The sequence below is a fragment of the Peromyscus eremicus genome, chromosome 4 (assembly GCF_949786415.1).
Source record: "Peromyscus eremicus chromosome 4, PerEre_H2_v1, whole genome shotgun sequence".
Classification (NCBI taxonomy): Eukaryota; Metazoa; Chordata; class Mammalia; order Rodentia; family Cricetidae; genus Peromyscus; species Peromyscus eremicus.
The window spans coordinates 120,935,907-120,955,011 of NC_081419.1; the positions used below are offsets into that span (position 1 = coordinate 120,935,907).

The following is a 19,105-nucleotide window of genomic DNA, read 5'->3' on the forward strand; positions in this document are numbered from 1 at the left end:
TCAAGTGTAGCCCTGAATACTCAGTATGAATTTAGCATTCAGTTTCTGCATTCCAAAGAACCTGATGTATGACTTCTCCTCATTTTGGTCAGTAAACTTGTCAATTAGCTGCATATGAAAAGTGATTTGTAGTCAGTAAACATGGAATCTCTTCTGTGATTGGCAAGATGATTAAATAAATTGTCACTTGAGAAGCTAATGGCAAAGCTTGGTTGATGTGGCCTTAGAGCTCTAGAAAACAGATAGGTTTTTAAAGACCAAAGGAAAAAATTAACTGTCTTTTTATTCCCTTGTGCTTGTACCTTCTGAAGTGCAATTCATTGTCTCATAGGGTTTTTTTCCTTCCACTCAAAAAGATCTTCTGTTAGAGCCATACAAATGAATGGTAATAAGTTTGTTTTACTGTCTACTTCATTACTTATCAGCCGGGAAATAGTTCTGCTTTATGAATACTTAAGGGCTATGTGTATTACTCAGAGCTACATGAAAAAAAAATTGTTAAAGGTACCTTTGAAAATTTTGTTTTTCATTTTTCTTTTTGTATTAAAAACAAAGGATGCTTAATAATTATATGACAGAAAATTTAAAAATTTTGTATTTGCTCAGGTTTTAGAAAACACCATATATTTGCTAATACTGAGATTATGTGAAAAGAGATTATTCTAAAAGTGAGAATTATATACGGAAGCACTTGATGTACTGGAAATTGTGACATGGGAAGGAATGTTTGTCACTATTTTCTAGACCTTAAAGGTAGACTGTTAGGAAGTGCTAACCCTTGTTGCTTATGTAGTAAATTCCAGCTCCTGAAAATAATGTTTTCTTAATTTAATATGCAGCAGGTTTGAATTGAATTTGTATGTATTGATGGTGGTAATGGCATTACCCTCCAATTGTACACTTTCTAGGAGAAAATACACAAATTTTCCCCATTTTCAGAATAAAGTGCTGTAGAAAGTGTATTTTAATGTACATGTCTCTTTTTCATTGTGTTCATTTGAGCTGTAATAAATCAGGTTTCGTGTGAAAGCTTTTTCTAAGTACCATAGAGAGTATGTATTCTGTGGTTATTAGGGGACACCATGGAACCAGACTTAGAGAGTTAAGTCTTAATGATGAAGAAAGGCATGTTTCCGAGGAGAAGTGCAGAGGCATGCAGAGTAGTGCTAACAGGGTCTGAATAGATTCACTCTGTTGGCTTGTTTTGTTTACTTTTGTCAGACTGTTACCTAATTCTCTACATATAAAGACATTAAAATACGATAGTTTTTAAACATTTTAATTGATTCTTACTAATTTTTGTATGCTATCTGAATTGGTCATTGGTCTTCAGGTTTAAAAAAGTAATCAGAAAAAGTACAAATGCTGATTTTCACTTTGAGTAGACTGCTTTCTCATAAATTGCAACTCATTGAAAATTAACCGTGTTTACTAAATGTCAAGTTTTCCATCCAAGGAAGCCACACAAATGAAATAAATGCTGTTCTTGGAAGAATGTCTAGGCTTTACCTGTTTAAGATTTTCCTTCGGGTGAAGGTTTAGCTCAATTGGTAGAGTGCTTGTCTAGCACAAAGCCTTGGGCTCCATCTCCTAGCACCATGTGTACTAGGCATGGTAGTGGTGCTTACCTCTTATTTCAGCATTCAAAAAGTAGAGGCAGCAGGACCAGAAGTTCAAGGTCATCCTTAGCTACATAGAATTTAAGGCTAGCCTAAGATACATGAGAGCCTGTCTCAAAAAATAAGGTAAAATACAGATTTTTCTGGCAATTTATAGTCGGTGGTAGTAATTCACTCTGGGTCCACTAGGTAACTTTCTTCTTCATTTCTGCAAACTTCATGGTAAAGAGCTTCCAGAATTTCTGTTGAGGCCTTGAGCTGTATTTCATATCTGATGACCATTGAGAAACCTCTGTGTTGTGGCTCGGCTTGACTGCTAGTACTTTCATTTTTAAGCAGTAAAACAGAATATAATTCAGCTAGAGAGACTACTTGGCTTTCTGGTTGAAGAGCTTCCTTTCCTTTCTGAAAAAACGAGTACCTAGTCGGCTGCTGGAAACCATGCAGATTGGTGTGAATATTTGGGGAGTATGTCCACATCGAGAGAATTGCCTCAGACTGGCCTTCTCAGTCCTGTGGAGATGGAAGAAAGCCCAGGGCAGAGGAAGCAGCTCTGTCATGCTACCGTCATCAGTTGCCACGTACTTTCCTTTGCCCATTTGTGCGTTATGGAATTTTTAAAAGCATAATTCTTCTTTCTTTTTTTGTAAAACCAAATTGTACATTTTTGGTTCTTAACTAAAGCTTTCATTTCTTCCTTCCTTTAAGAAAGTAAATTTGAAAAGCATGGTTTGGGTTTGTGTTTCTGTTAAAATGTAGTCCTGAATATGTATGGTAAGCTGTGCTGCCCTTGCTCTTGGGGGTCTGGAGGTGGGTACTGTCCTCACATAGTGAACTCATTACACAATGTCTGCATCCAGCTGTTTTAATTAGGTTACAGCAGACCCTGTTAAAGGCAGATGGTAACAGCAAGGCCGAAGCCAGGAGCTGTGGTTAGTTGACACTGCCCCTCTGAGTGCTTTGAATGGGAATGCCATGCCTGACTAGGAGTTGGTCAGAGTCTTTCCTTGCTTGTAATGCTCAGCTTATGTAGAAGAGCAGCAGCCATATGGTTTCTTCTAAGTAGATAAAGTTGCCAGTTCAGATTTGCAGTAATGAGATGGGGGTTGACGACCAGGAAATGTGGAAAAATGGGTGGTTCTTTCATTAGCTTCTCTTGGTGGTTTGTGTTGAGGAGATTGTATGCTTTCCACTTGACAGTGTTGTAGCTGGCACACTCATAAGGAAAGTACCACAGTTTACTAGAGTTACTACTAGTTCAGTGTACAGTCATGAAGAAGGCTGAGATCTTCTCTTTTTTTGTATTGCATTTAAAGTACACATGTAAAATGTGTGTGTATGTGTTACATAGTCACACACTGTAACAAGTGAGAGACAAGTGCCAGGATGGCCAAGGTTACCAAAACCACCTTGTTAGCAACAAAACCATAATCAACAAAAGTCTTTGCTTGATTCTGTTGGTTATTTTTGCATTCATGGTTAATTCTGATTCTAGCTTGCTTACTTGGTTTACACACTGTCTCATTTCCTTTTCAGACTTTGAATTATAAACTATGTGGACAGGTGATAGAGAATACTTTAAGCCTTCTGTGAACTCCTCCCATTTATTTTCCAGATATGAGGCCCCAAGATTCCTGGCGAGGTCCTCCTCCTCTTTTCCAGCAGCAGAGATTTGACAGGTAATGCTAAAGCAAGCATGCTTTAAATGCTCCCTGTATCGACATCTGCAGTGTGTTGGCTACTTACAAACCAAAACCTACCTAGTTTGAAATAACACTTTCCCTCACTCCAGATCATTTTCCCTGCACCCGTTTTTTAGGAAATATGAAGTTACTACTTTAAATTAAAATGCTTTTGTTTATATAGTTTCCTATGTTTCTTGGTTCTCTTGGTCTTTGTTTTATTGAAGCTTTGGGGTACTCTAAAAATGCAACACAGAGAGTTTAAAATTGTATTAGGTTTTTGTCAGGCTAAACAAATTTCTTTTTAGCAGGGTTGTGCAGTTTAATGAGGCATAACTAATGGTCTTCTACTTTTATCATGTCTGCCAGCAGCACAGCATTAGTACAGACCAGCTATTGATTCTTACTACAGACCTCTTCAAGTCCTAATCAGCTTCTTTGGTACAACTTTTTCAGGGCTGACAGGCCTATTGTAGGGCAGTGTCACTGTAGGTCAGTAGTTATTAGTTGCCACTGAAAACAGTTTCTTTAACTACTTAAGACTCAACTGAATTAAATGCAGAAGGGACTCAGAAGAGGATTATGGGATCTGCAGTCTAATAAGTACCATGGACTTGGAAGAATGTGACATGGTTTAATAACAAGGGATGTTTGACATGTGTTCCTTCATTCATAAGTTCTGTGTTCCTAAGTCAGATGGACTATCCATGAGAAGTCAGCTGGGCATGTTATGAATAATTATATTAACATCTGTAGGATAATATTTTTAATGGTGCTTTAAAATCCAGGCTGGGTTGTATTTTGCTATCATCAATAAATGCAAAAACAGATGGAGTCCCATCACAGTAAAGCTTCCTTTTTCACTTTTCCAGTTACTATCTGGTTTTTCTTTGCTGAGTTAGCCATTTTGGTCTGTTCACATCTGTAATGAATGTAGTGCATTAACAAATGGGGCTAGAAATAGTGCTCTTCTTGCACAAACACTCGATAGTTCTTTAGCTCCTCCAGAATTCTTTCTGTTGTTCTGTTCAAGATTACTATAAAGATTTGTGTAATTCAGCTGTTTACTGATGGTGTCAGCTACCTCATGCAAGTCATATTTTAAATTTAATACAACTGGTAAGTACATGTTGATGTTTCCTGTGCACATGCTCAAAGCATACAGCATGTACTATTTATTATCAAAGTAGCCCAGGCTAGCCTCGAACTTCCAATCCTCCTATGTTAATCTCCCAAGTCTGAGAGTAGAGATTACAAGTATGCAACACAACCAACTTAACACCATTTTAAAATAGAAATAAAGGGATAAATTCTTCTAAATTATTGTACTTGGTTTCTTTCTATTGTTACTCACTTCTTTGCTATGTTAATAACAATCTCTAATGATTATCTTCAGCTTAAGAATTATCAGCACTGTGTTAACATCTTTTCATAAATGTGACTGTATGTTTCTCCCAGCAACCTTCTAAAGTAGATGCAATTAATTTTCATTTTTACTAGAAGTGAAACACATAGTTCAGTAGCTTATCCAAGGTCACTCTTCCATGCTGTTCTTTACCAAGAAACTTTTTCGTAGAACAGAACTCAGCAGACTGTGACTCTGAGCCACAGCACGTCAAAGGAAATGAAGGCTTGGCTTGCACTTCTGAGGCTCCCTCTGCACTTTCAGTGGCTTTCCTTTCTCTCTGTACACACATGAAGTTTTTCTAAGACTACCGTCTTTGTCCCCTTCCTTGCCCTGTTGACCATTTTCTTGTTCTTACTCTACCTTACCAAGTACTGTTAGTACCCTGACAACTTTGTGAACCCAGGAAGCTAGGAATGAGTTCTGTATGTATTTTGGATTGTTTTAGGTACTTTAAAATCATCCCTGAAAGAAAAAGTTAAAGGTAAGCATTTATAGAATCCTTAACTCGTGGTTATTTAGGAATTAGAACTCTTTACTTTTGGAGGTAGGGTCTTACTATATGACCACATTGGTCTGCAACTTGCACTCTTTGTGCCTCAGCCTACCAAGTACTAGTGAACTAAACCATTTTATTCATAAATAAAAAGTAAGTTTGAATTCTGCTCTCCTAAGCTGTAGCTAATAAGTGGGTACAATCCGTTATTCATTTCCAAGGCACTTGTCATACCAGCTATTTAGACCTTACAAGACAGAGAGGAGGAACCAGTTTTATTTTGCCAAGAAATTATGGATAGTAAATGGTGGTAGTCTTATGAGAGCCAAGTTTTTGTAATCCCTAGTTCAGAGCATTTCCAGTGCACTGTCTTTTAGTGTTGTTGAGAATCCTATTAGGAAAAAAAAAACCTTTTGAATATTTCTTGTTTCCTAAACTACGGTATGCTGTCTTGAATTATTTTTTCCTTTGGGATAATACTTTAAATCCATATATTCCTTTGACCTAAAAATACAGTGAGCGGACCAGTGAGAGGGCTCAGTGGGTAAAGGCCCCAGCCACCAAGCCTGACAACCTGATTTGTATCCTCAGGACTCACATGGTGGAAGGAGAACACTAATTCCTGCCAAGTTGTCTTCTGACCTCACACTCATGCACACATGCAAATGTGAATACACAAAAATAAATAAATGTCATATCTTTAAGAAAGAAGCATCAGTAAGAGACAGTCATGGTGGCTTACATCTGTAATCCTAGCACTGAGGAGGGTGAGGCAGAAGAATATGAGTTCAAGGCCTACCAGGGCTACTTAGACCCTGTCTCAAAAACAAACAAGCCATCTTTCCCCTCCCCAAAACAAAGTAACTTCCTGTTAATGGTGCCAGTACTAAGCAGAGTTAGCCATCATTTTAGTTTCTTTTTTTTTTTTTTTTTTTTTTTTTTTAGTTTTTCGAGACAGGGTTTCTCTGTGTAGCTTTGCGCCTTTCCTGGAACTCACTTAGTAGCCCAGGCTGGCCTCGAACTCACAGAGATCCGCCTGACTCTGCCTCCCGAGTGCTGGGATTAAAGGCGTGCGCCACCACCGCCCGGCGTCATTTTAGTTTCTTTTCAGCCTGTACAAGGCAACCATTTACTTTAGTTTTTGTACTTGTGGATGTTCAGCTCAATGATGGGAAAACCTTTAAAAACTGTGATTAACCATAGTACAAACTTAAACTACCTAAATTGTGGACTTCAGTTACCAACTACTCTCCAGAGCAGTAATTTGGAAACTTAAGAATATTGTTGCCACTGTGGTACCTACTATACTAAGAAGTGCCTTGGCTTATAAATTACCTCAGTTTATAACCACTAACTAGGTTTTGTTCTTTCTGAGACAGGATTTCACTGTGTTGTGTAGCCCTGGCTGTCCTGAAACTCATTCTGTAGACCAGGCTGGCCTTGAACTTACAGAGATCTGCCTATCTCTGCCTCCCAAGTGCTGGGATCAAAGGCATGCACTACCATTGCCTGGCTATAGCCACTAATTATTATTTTTGTACTTATTTAATTTGCTTTTTTGAGACAGGGTCCCACTGTGTGGCGTTGGCTATCCTGGAACTTGCTAAGTAGACCTGGTTGGCCTCAAATTCATAGTGATCTGCCTGCCTCTGACCCCAGAGTGTTGGGAATAAAGGTGTGTGCCACTATACCTGTCCTAACTACTAAAAGTTATGGTGGGCCAACTTTAGGGTTTCCCTCTCACATTTTACAGACTTTTGTCAAATAATTTTCAGTTTGCTTATATTTGCAAATTAATATAATTAACATAAAAATGATTGCTTTGTGGTCAATACATGTGTCTCTGCCCTCAAACAGGAGTGATAATGCATACCACTGCTAAATTGTTCTTTCTGTTTAAATTTTATTATTAATTATTTTTATCATAGAAATTATCTTTTAGCAAAAATATTAGTGATTATTTTGAACAAAAAGAAAAATTGTATGTTTTACACTATGGCTTTGTTTTCCAGCTTATTTTATAAGATTAAAAAAATTAATCACAATACAGTGTATGAGTTGCAGTTTCGACTTGTGGGCTTTGCACGTACATACCAACATTAATGGTCCTTGATCATAACCCATTATCAGATCACTCATCTCTGCAGAGGTCAGAAAAGACCAATCTTGTGTGTTCATAGAGCTGTTCTTATGAATCAGATAGGCCGCTCTTGCCAGAATTTGTTTGTACTGATAATAACCAGCACCTCTCTCTGACTTTGAATCCCATGCAGCCTGTTGTAGTAGAGCTCTGGTCACAAGAATAATCACTTTGCATTTTTGTTGTTTTTAAGAAGGCTTGTTGTAAGTGAATAAAGAGTAGAGGGGATAGACAGATGAATAGCCAGCTGTAAGAATGAGTCCATCACCCAGTGAGCACAACATCAGGCTTTTATCCCTAAGATTTTCTCTCCCACGAAGAAGTGAAATTCAGATGCTGATATTGTTATAGTGAATGCTGCCCAGTCCTAGTGTAAAATGTCACTGAATTCTTCCTAGCATCATTTGTGGCCCCAATGTTTCTAACGTTAAGGTACATAGGAACGTTTTGCTTCTGTTTAGTTTTTCTCCTGACTATAAAATAAAAGTTGAAAGTGAATACTGAGAAAGTTCCATTTTAAATGGTGATTATTGCCTTTAGAAATATCTTTGCTACATTGTTTATGTGACAGGTTTTAATTAAGTTATGATTTAATGCCTTGTACCTGTTGTATATCTAAAGTTAAAATAGGCACTTGAAGACAATTAAAACATGTCTTTCAACTAGTAATCTGGGACAACAAACTGGGTTATAATAGCTGTTGAATCTGCGTTCCCATGTAAACTGTACACCAAATGCCAGTCAGCCCATGCCAATTAGTGCTCATGTTGCTAGGTCACCATGGTCAATTGAAAGCTGCATCAATAGAACTTGAAAAGATTTCTTCACGATCAGACCTTCTGACATATTGAGCAGAATAATGGATGGGAAAAAACAGCCAAGTCCCCTACCCTGGATTCAAAATACTCAGCAGTAAGAATTCACTTGCAACCTGCAATTAACTAGAAAGAATAGAATCTAAGAACGAGTCTGGACATTTTTGAAAATAAAGCCGCTTTCTCTTACTGGTACATGTTTACTCTTTTGGACAGCATCATAAATGTAGCCAGCTTGCTGATTGTGGATCTAGAGCTTCAAATGATAAAAAGAAACTTCACATTTAAAACTGTACAAAATATTTCGTAAAAGTTAATCAATTAACTTTAAGCATCCTCATTTTAAAAAAATTATTATTGTGTGTGTGCACACTACTGTGGCAGGGTATATATGTTACAGTGCATATGTGAAGGTTCCAACTTGGGTCCTCGGAATTGAACTTAGATCATCAGACTTGTAAGGCAGGCACTTGGACCGTCTCAGCCATCCCATTACATCCAAACTTCCCTTTTAGTAAGTTGTGGTGCTTTATGAAATGCACTGGTTACAAGAGACATAAAGGCCACCATATTGCATATCCTATATAAACAAATCTAGGCAAATTGGATTGTCGTAAAATTTGGAGGAGACAACCTGACTATTTCAGGTTTGTGTTATAAAGCAGGCTTTACTTCTGATACAAATATGTCTTTCTACAGAAATGTCGGAGCTGAACCTCTGCTGCCGTGGAACCGTATGCTCCAAACCCAAAATGCAGCTTTTCAGTCAAACCAGTACCAGATGCTGGCTGGGCCTGGAGGATATCCACCCAGACGTGATGATCGAGGAGGGAGACAGGTAATAAATACAATGTGGGTTGCAGAGAAAAAGCAGAATATTACTCACTGTTCAGCTTGCTTCTTAGGACTTAATATTTTCCTACCAGTAGTTCTGGAGAAAATATTAATAGAGTAACTTAGCTCAACTTTTGTCATCGTTAAAAATGCATCTCGGGGAAGTACCTCACCTAAATAGTTTATACATGGACAATCCTCAAGAATCCCGGGCTAGAAGTACCCTTTATCATAGCAGTCAATAGGCATGAGTCACAGTCACCAAAACACTTTTTTTTTTTTTACCCTGGAGAATATCATTTTCTAATATAAACTAGATCCATCATTAACAAACGAAAACTGACTGGACGCTGAAAGGAAGAACAGCAACAACAACAACAAAAATAAATACCCTGCCTCTTCACCAGTTGTCTTTATTCATCCCAGAATTCTTACCTGATTCATCAAGTCCCTCTTTGTGGAAGCAAATTTTTCTTTGAAGATTTATCTATACATTTTTTGATTGATTCTAATGAGCACTATAATTCATAGATAAATTGAGATGATACAAGTTTTGTTTTTTAATTCCATCCAATCCTAGCAACATTTAAGGCTAGAGTCTACTTAACATAAATTCTCCTAGCAATTTGACACTCTGGACAGAATTTATATGCACTTGAATCTACTCCTTGGTGGAGAACAGGATTAGAATGATGAAACTCAGAGTGTGTAGTGTTCCTGGCGTTTGGTACTCTCAGTGATGTGATGGGGTTCTAAATTGTTTACCTGGCGTTGCCTCCAGGCCTTTTGTAGTGCTTTGCATATTGATTTTCTAAGTTGTTCTTACTTTGTGCCCCCCCACCACCACCACCTAAGATCTCTGACATCTAAGGAAAACTTGTCTGTTTCAACCTTATAAGAAAGTAGTTGCCTTAATTGTTTGTAGTTAATGCCTTTTGAGAAAATTTTGTTATAAATCATTAAAATCATTTCATAGAATTTTCCTTTAAATTTTCCACCCAACACCTCTGAAAATTCACATCAGGAAATTGCTGCTCTGTGCTACTGGGGTTTAGATGGCACTAGGCAATTAAAATAACAGCATTTTTTTAAATGAAGACATTTAGAACTGAGAAAACCTTGGAGAATGAGATGTCCAATCACTTCATTTTGCAAGTCAGGAACTGAAAGCCTGTAACCTCATAGTTTGGAGGCAGAACTGGAGATACTGAACTTCAGTTCATCTTCTTGCCTCTGCAAGAGGCCAAGGAGATTTTCCTTTTCAAGGAACTCTGCTGTTAGAAGAGGTGGAATTTTTCAGTGAGAAGATATATAAACAAGTTAGAAGACTCTTTTTAGAAAATACACTCATTCTTTTCAGTCTTATTTCCACTTAGTTTTTGTTAAATGACGACCATTAAAATTACAATATATTATTACAGAGAATCATGTCCATGCCTTCATTTTATTTTTAGTGACACTGATATGTCTAAACAAGTCCTTAGCCCACATTGCAGCCTCAAGGATCTATCATACTGTATAGTGTAAACTGCTTAAGTGACAAAGTTGAAGCCTGTGGTCCTAAATAGAAATGTTGTCTTTCTTTTAGAATCAAACCCAGTATCACACTCAGCAAATGCTCTTACCACTGAGATATATCCCCAACCGTATGAATTATTTATGTATAGAAATGTTTTTGCAAGCATAATTATGTAATAACTTTATTACTTAATGTTTTGGTTTTTCATTGAACAAAAAAAGTATATTCCTAAATAATTGGTCATTAGGCCTCAGTAAGTCTCTTCTTTTGGTTAAATAAGATGACTTTCTTACCAAGGGCTCAGAATGGTGGGAAAATTTTAAAGCACTGTCTCTACAGCATGAATAATACCTATGCAGGCTCAAACCAGACAAAATCCCAGCGTGGAGAGGGAAGGTGGACACAAAGTCCCACCCTTAGTTTAGGAACTATTGGCAGCTGATAGCCATTGGGAGAGAGGGGAAGTTGTGGTGGTTTTTGTTGTTGTTGTTGTTTGTTTGTTTGAATGCTGTGGGATGTCTTTCTGTACGTTGTGAATATGTGTTGCTCCCATTGGCTAATAAATAAAGCTGTTTTGGCCTATGGCAAGGCAGCTTAGAGGCAGGCAGGAAATTCAAGCAGAGATGCAGAGAGAAGAAAAGAGAGTAGGGAGAAATGCCTAGCCACTGCCCAAGGAGCAGCAAGATGCCAGCAGACTGGTTAATTTAAGATGAACGAGCTAGCTAGCAAGAAGCCTGCCATAGGCCATACATTTTGTAAATAATATTAAGCCTCTGGGTGATTATTTTATAAGTGGCTGAAGGACTTCGGGGCCAGGCAGGCCGGAGAAACTTACCGCTACATTGGCATACCAGCTTGGGTCCCTCGAATTTCCATAAGGCCTAAAAGAGTTTTTAAAAGGTACCTAAACACATAATAACAGAGCCAAAAACAGCTTCCTACTTGTGTCTCTCATTTGGGCCATGGTACAGAGATACCCGCAGTATTCAGGCTTGAGCACAGCATGGGAAATTCCCACATCAGTACACAAAGCTGTCTCCAAGCTGCACAGCAGGATGCATGGCAGATTTAGCATTTACTTATACAGACAAAGCGGGTTTATGGGCCAGCTGCATGCTACCTGATGGCAGCATTGGACTCCAGAGTTGGCTGGGTAAGCGTGACTCTCCTGGGTACCTCCACCATGTTGGGAAGCTGAAGTAGGCGGAGTCAGAGCCAGGGCTGCCACTTAAGTCTTAGTCATGCTGCAGTTTGCAATAATCAAAAAAAAAAAAGAATATAAATTGTAGAAAAGAGATTTCCTCTGAGGTGAGAAAGTGAGAAACTCATAATTTTTGAGATATTAGCTGACAGGTAAAGGAAAATAATTTAAAAATAAGCATAGTGAATTTTGTTGTGGAGATCTTTTAAGTTTTTTTAAGGGCCTTGAGCAAAGACTGGCATTGATATTTACATGGTCTAAATCCCACAGACATTAGTATTTATTGGGTTTCCCTTAACTTGTACAGGTGTAGACTAAAACAGGTATGTATAGATCAATAGAATTCAAATTAGTAAGTTTATATAACTAAATACATGCAGTTTTGCTGAAACAAATGTACTTTTTATCCTTTTTATCTCTTAACATTGGAAAGATATTAATGACATGTCTTACTTATTTACTTCTTTATAATTAAAGAATAATAGACATCAAAAAAAGAAAAGGATTATAGATACACAAAAGACAGACTCAGATGGAATAAACTTCTAAATGGTTTACATTGTATATAAAAATGTATGTAGGCTTGGAAGAGAGAGGAAAAGGAGGATAGACAGTTATATAAAGAATTAGTTTCAAAAAATAGAAAGTCTTTAAAGAGACAGTAAAAGTAATATAATAAGCCACATAAAGATGGATTGACCACTCTGCAGTGAAGGCCATATATCCAAGAATATATATGGGCATCACAAATTATACCTGATGGGTTAAGAAAAAAATAAAGACACAAAGTTGAGTGGTTTGAGAAGAGTAGGGGAAAGGGATGAATATGATCAAAATACATTGTTTGAAATTTTTAAAGAACTAATAAAAATGTAAAAGAAAACCCACTGTACATATTTATAAGAAACATTTCATTGTTCATTTGTATTTTAGGGAATTTCTTAGATGTGGTTATTAATGTTTGTTGGCTTGATGCTCAGTAATTCAGCCTTTGTGTGGTTCTTTGTAACAAGCTATGTAGAGCTGTAGGCTTAGAGCACATACTTAAGAAGACTTCCCATGTGATGTACCTTAAACAGTCCACTTCTTCATGACGTGCTTTTACACAAAGATGTGGAGTTAATTTCTTTATTAGGCATATTAATCCAGAAGATAAACTCTTTCTTTTGTTTACTTTCAGGGATATCCCAGAGAAGGAAGGAAATACCCTTTGCCACCACCCTCGGGAAGATACAGTTGGAATTAGGCTTTTGTAAAGCTTTCCCAAGTCCTTTCATCATTATACACTTTTATGCTATTTGTGGAAAGGAGATTCCTTTCTCAAGTAGTAGTTTTTAATAAAACTACAGTACTTTGTGTATTTCTTTTAACTGTGTGTATATTTTTACTGATCTGATCTCACTGTTTTATGTTGCTTTCTAGAGATGTATGTTGCATAATACAGTGGGTCTGAATTTTATTATTGCTTGTAAACACATTTGATGAAATTAGGAGTCCTGGGTTTTCATTATGGTTAAAATTCAAACCAGCTTTATGCTGATTTTGACACACATGAATAATTAGGTATGGACATTTGTACTGCACATTCAGCAGACTAGAGCCTGTGTTGCTCAGCATTTCTTTGGAAACATTTCATTAAAGTACTTGTCTTACAGAAATTTGTGGACTTTAGTAAAAAAATAAATAAAATAAAAATAACTAAACTTCAAAATCTCTGGTGTCTTGTGTTCTTTATTTCAGCTGAAAGTCTTGACTTAGGATGCCTTTTTTTTTGTAAGTCAACTTTTACAGAAAACAGTTGCTACAATTAGATGTCAAAAGCAAGTCAGTGGCAGTAGATTAAACAGGATATGGTCAGCACTTCAACAGAAGCATTTACTATATTAGCATGTTAATAATACATCTTTGTGAATATTTACATTTTTACAAATTTCATACTTGTTTTCTGGTTTTAAGGACTTCTAAATTGCTTAAGTTTAGGGACCATCTAAAAATTCAATTTCAAAATTTTAATTTATAGCTAAAGAATCTATACTCAGCATATTTTAAATGATAATTCATAGTAGAATTCAACTTGGGCTCTTCCTTTCAGGTGAGCACACTAAGTCCCTAAATGTGTGTTTCGAGTTCACACACAGCGTTTTCATTTAATTACCAAAACAAACTTAGGCAGGACACCTTCCTGTAAAGACTGAGGCCTTGTCTCCATTTTCCATCCTAGCCTAAGCTTGTCTGGTAAGATTTCTCTTTGACCTTCTGACTTAGGACATTTGTACTGTAATACGCAGCTAAAGCACACTTGTTAATCTTTGCTTATGTGGGAAAAATCCACCTTATCTTTGAATAGACAAGCATTTTGAATTGTTCACTGCTAATGCTGTGAAAGCAGCAGGATCCTTTTGTTGTTGAAACAAAGTCTCCATTAGGCATTGTCAACTTTGTATGTTGCCATCACTCCACATTATAGTAATGAGTCCTACTACTAACTTCTCTTATTTTCCAAATATTAAAGCTGGTGAGCCCTCTAAATAAAGTACTGTATATTCCAAAGAGAGCATGTGTCTTATTGTATATAGTTTCATGGATTCCCCAAACCCACACTAATGCTTTTTATTTCCCCGATTTCTTGGTTTTTAAATTCTGATTTTGGCTGATGGGTCCTGAAGAAGTCTAAGCAGAAGGCCTAATGAAGTTAGCTGACTAGGTTCCCTCTTGTGAAATGGGTGTATCCTGAGAAATCTTCCAGTTCCTGAACCCTTGGATCCTTCTCTTCCCCCTCTCCAGTCTCTGACTGACTTGTAACCATGTTAGAATAGAAAAATAACGTTATTTCAGTGAAGTGCTGTTTAAAGCTTTCAAGTGGGATATTTACAGTTGTAAATGTGGCACCGCAAGTCTTAGTGTTGCAAGCAACAGGCTAGTTTTGTTACTTGTATTCCATTATGTTACCTTTAGGGCACCTTTTTTCAGAGTCTCTCAATAAATTGTGTTGTCAGTGCCTGGAAACATCTGCTAAGAGAACCTAGTAAGGAGCAAGCAACTACCTTAGCCCTAGAGTGCCAAGGGGGTGATGTGAAAGTACAAAGACGTCTGTGAATGGGTATTAGATTGCCATTTAGCTTTTCAGAGGCAAACGGTATAATGACCGGTAGGTTAATTTTCTTGCAAAGACCTGGGGCATCAAAGCAGGGCTGTGTGGGCATAGGGAGCCTTCCACCTCTGCATAGAGGTCAGATGCTCAGGGGTTTGACTAGGATGAAGGGTTAGGACACACAAGGACTTCACAGTTGAGGCTGAGCTGGTGGCAGTGCCTGGGAGCAGTGGGCTAGCAGGGCCAAGGAGAGATGGCTGCCCCTCATAATCAAGGTTGTGCTGTGTCTGGCCTGATTAGCCTTCCTGTGGAGTCTGGAAGCTGAGGCCATTGGCCCCAGGTTTCTGACGCCCCATAGTCTCAAGGACCCCAAAGCCTGCCCAGGAGCAGGCAGACTGGCAGTGTGGAGTAGGGTGGGTGTGGGGAATCTCAGACCTTCCATCTTGGGGGCACTGCAGCATCCTCTCTCCACTCCCTGGATGCAGCACCAAGCACTGCAGTCTCGACCTGCAGTTTCATCCTTTCAATTCTCCAGGCAAGTGCACATGATGAACCTGTAGGAAAATCAGAGACACAACCCCTCACCCCGCCCCAGGTTTCTGTTTAAAATTCGAAGTTTTGACTATAACTAAGAATTAGCTGTTCCTAGAAATCTAAAATCTAGACATTCTCTAGAGTCAATTTGTCCCCAATCAGAAGCCACGTAGTGGCTTTACAACTCTGTCTTTATTCTCAAGACTTCATACACACTGTGAAAGGGTCAGAAAATGAAGGTGCCATCAACTGTACTCCTGGTGACTGACCCAGTCTATTTCTAACCAGGAAAAAAGGTCAAAGAATGAACAAAGTAACAAGCGTCCAATTCTTGAAATATGCTTCCTCAGTATTAATTCCAACAGGTATTCTTTGTGGCTCATTTTCTATATTCTGTCTACGGAATTGGGGTAAAAAGACAACATGCTTTACTTTGTATGTTTGAAATGACACTAAAGCTATTCACTACTGCAAAATTGTGCACTTTAAGCTTATACAGTATTACTGGTTAATTTTTTTTTATTAGAAGTTACCTAAACAATTACTGAGGTTACAGAGATTAAAAAAAAAAACAACAGCATTTCATTCCATTTCAGATAAACATTCTAAAGCAAAACTAAACAACCAAAACCCCTCTGTCAGAAATTTTGATCACCATTAAACTTAGAAAAAGTAACCTGGAGATCACAAATCTCCATACTCACTGGAGGGAAGAGCTCTAGGTGATATGGATGTGGTTTCTCCAGTCTGGCATCTCTGAAATTTCCCCCAGAAACTCACCAATTCTCACTAACAGTAAGAAGGTGACTCATGTCTTATAAATGTATCTGAGTTCTCTGTCTTACTTGAGATTGTGCTTGTGGATAGCAAATAACATTGTTTCAAAAAAACCTAAGTTCAAATAATTAACATACAGGGGTCCACCATAATACTGTGGTATTAAATGGCAGGGTAGTATTATCTGTGCTTTCATTGTATCTGAACTGGAATTTATATTGCTACCACATAATGCTTTATTTTCTCATTTGCACAAATTGACACCTAAAAATCAAATCTATACATCTTTATATAATTATGGCCCATAAATTCATTTTTAGAACCATTACTGTTCGGTGTAGTTAACAAAGCAAGCCTGTGGAAGGTGTGTGCATTTAGTGAACAGGATTGAGTCTCTGATTTGCTTTAAATTGAAAGTAAACAGCTACTAGCAGAACACATCTGTGTTGATTAACTACTTGTTCTGACCTTTAGATTGTGATTCTAAGCAAAGCCTTAAATAGGACAACTGGGTTACACTCTCACCCTTGCATATACGAAACATCCTTCTTGTGTCCTTCAAAACTGCACACACTCTCATACTTCAATTTACATCCTAATGAAGACCACACGGAAGTACCTAGCATCCCTGCTGTTACTCCCTGCAACTTTCCTTCTGCGTTTTGCTTTCCAGGCCTCTGCTGGAAAAGATGTTAGACCCCAAAATATATTGTAAAATGTCACATCTGCAGAGTTAGCATTTCTGAAACCCGGTTTTGCTATGGCCTCTGCTCAACTTAGAGAGGGCTTTGTTCCTCCCAGCCCCTGCTCCAGTCCTCCCTCTTGGTTGTGGAGACACTTATCCTCCTCTTCAGTTAATGAGTTTCACCTAGTCTAGCCGTTTGTATTTTCATAAAAGATCTGTGAAGCACCAACTGCAAAAGAAGAAAAAGGCTCTTGCTTTGCATTAATCAGAAAGTGGAATTCTATAGTAAAAACATTTCTTTTAATGTTTCAGGAATCAAACCTTTTCCTAATGTCAGGATGTGCTCAGTAAGTCTCTGGGTGTAGAATGTTAAGCCCTCTGCAGCAATTACCTCAAGCTTGGGTTTTTGGTTTTTTTGTTTTTTGTTTTTACTACTTAAGAGAATGCTGAATGGAAAAAGATATGGCTACAGTAAATATACTTTAAGAAAATGGTGAATGGAAAAAAGATTGTTTGCTCCCGGTGACATTATTTTCAGTAGAGTTCATTTAATTTAAAGGATTCTTTGTCCTGGAAATAAGTTTTCTAGGAAAAAAACTGTTATAAGTTTATTTTCCTTAAGGGTATCACTGGATGCTCATGGACCATACAGCTATTGTTTTTGTAAGTGTTGATCTGTAAAAATAAAAAAAGAATCATAAACTGTGTGGATTTTTAAAACATATTTTCTAGAGGTAACAGTCAAACTAATGAAAACAAAGCACTTTGAATCCCAGCACATCAGTAATAACTTTACCAGTGAGATTAACACCGATTTCTGAAGTCAGTCTACTAATGATGCAAAACTCAAGTTAGGAGATTTTTCGGTATGTTTATCATACCATTATTTTTGTTGTTTTACTAATTTGTCTATTAAAATGCTTTAAAATTAAATCCCATCCTCCAAAAAAGCACACTGGTGGTTTGACAAAAGACAGTCTCTTTGCTCCACAGCCCCTCCCTTTCCTTGCAGTGAGAGGAACTAGAGTTTATTTATTTAATTTATTTTTTAAAGAGGATTTACTTTATAAAGTACATTTTGGAGTTCAAGTTTGACTTCTATGTGCCTTCCTATACAGTTACTTGGAACTTTCCAGAAAAATGTTCAAACCATGAAAGGAAATCGAACGTTTCAGTCCCAAATTTGTTCTTCTAAAAACTCAACTGCAGAAGAGGGTTGGGGGGGTCTCTCGTAACCATCTGTTTTGATTATTTGAAAGTATGTTTTGCCCATTTTATTTCTTTTACCTTCCATTAATTCTGTTAGTTCACACTATTCAGTCGGCTTTCCCCCCTCCAATATGACTATTTTAATAATGAGAAAATGATCTGTATTGCCACACTCTGCCAAAAGGAAAAAGAAAAAAAAAATCCCTACAACATTTAAGAAAAAGAAATGACCTCTTAACTCTTAGAAAAAAGTACTTAAGGTTTTTTAAGTTATATTTAAATATCCATTTGAAATATTGGAAATATAAATTGGCATATTAAAGAGTAAATACATTTATACAATAAAAATTGGTGCAACTTCTAAGTTCTAAATACGATGGAAAAGTATAGTTATCTTAATTTTCTGTATATTTTGATTACAATTCAATAAATCACCTTGACATGTTTTAAAATAGATTGATAGTAATACTGGCAATTTTACTTGCGTGTTTTAGTGCTTTTAGTACTTTGTAGAGGAGTTCAAATTCAGGCAAAAATACTTTAACGAGAATAAATACCATGTTTATAGAAGGAAATTGTATGTTTATCAGCTAATTTGGAAAGACCAGATTCTACATAAAAATATTTTACAACCCTTCTTTATGATGAGCTTCATCTTGGGGGTGGGGATTGCGCTGTTCTAGGATAATATACCATTACTTGGTTGCCTAATAATGAACAAGATATTTTAAAATCAGTAAACGATCCATATAATTAGGATTTCGATTTTTTTTATTCCATTGCTCTGTTTTACCCAAATGGCAGTAATTCCTCGGCAATCATGTTGCTGTGTATATGATCCACTTTGGGCTACAATTCAATTTACTTTCAATCAAGCATTAACGAAATTGCACTTAGGGGAGGGGCTTTGCAAATTAATCTCCCAAAATAAATTCCACTTCAAGGATTCATCGTGAAAGCTGGTTGATTTATAGAGATACAAACACCAACAAAGTTTCCAACTTCTAAAACTCTGAGAGCTTTGGTTAGGAACGTGGTGAATGTGGATCCTGTCAGTTCTTCGCATAACTTAGGAACTTCTGAAAGGAAGGAAAATCA

The 19,105-nt window shown here is 37.2% G+C and overlaps 1 protein-coding gene across 3 annotated transcripts in view; it reads left to right on the forward strand.

Annotated features, from left to right (window-relative positions):
* The window catches only part of Xrn2 (5'-3' exoribonuclease 2), an 80,134-nt gene extending 67,053 nt beyond the window's left edge, over window positions 1-13,081 (forward strand). For 2 of the 3 annotated variants that reach the window (XM_059261574.1, XM_059261575.1), the window contains 3 exons: window positions 3,235-3,298; window positions 8,857-8,995; window positions 12,892-13,081. In XM_059261574.1, coding sequence (XP_059117557.1) covers window positions 3,235-3,298; window positions 8,857-8,995; window positions 12,892-12,957 — 269 coding nt within the window. In that variant the 3' untranslated portion in view covers window positions 12,958-13,081. Of the gene's footprint in view, window positions 1-3,234; window positions 4,161-8,856; window positions 8,996-12,891 lie in introns of those variants that run through there. The other variant, XM_059261573.1, reaches the window with a different exon arrangement.
* The last annotated feature ends 6,024 nt before the right edge of the window (window positions 13,082-19,105 follow it).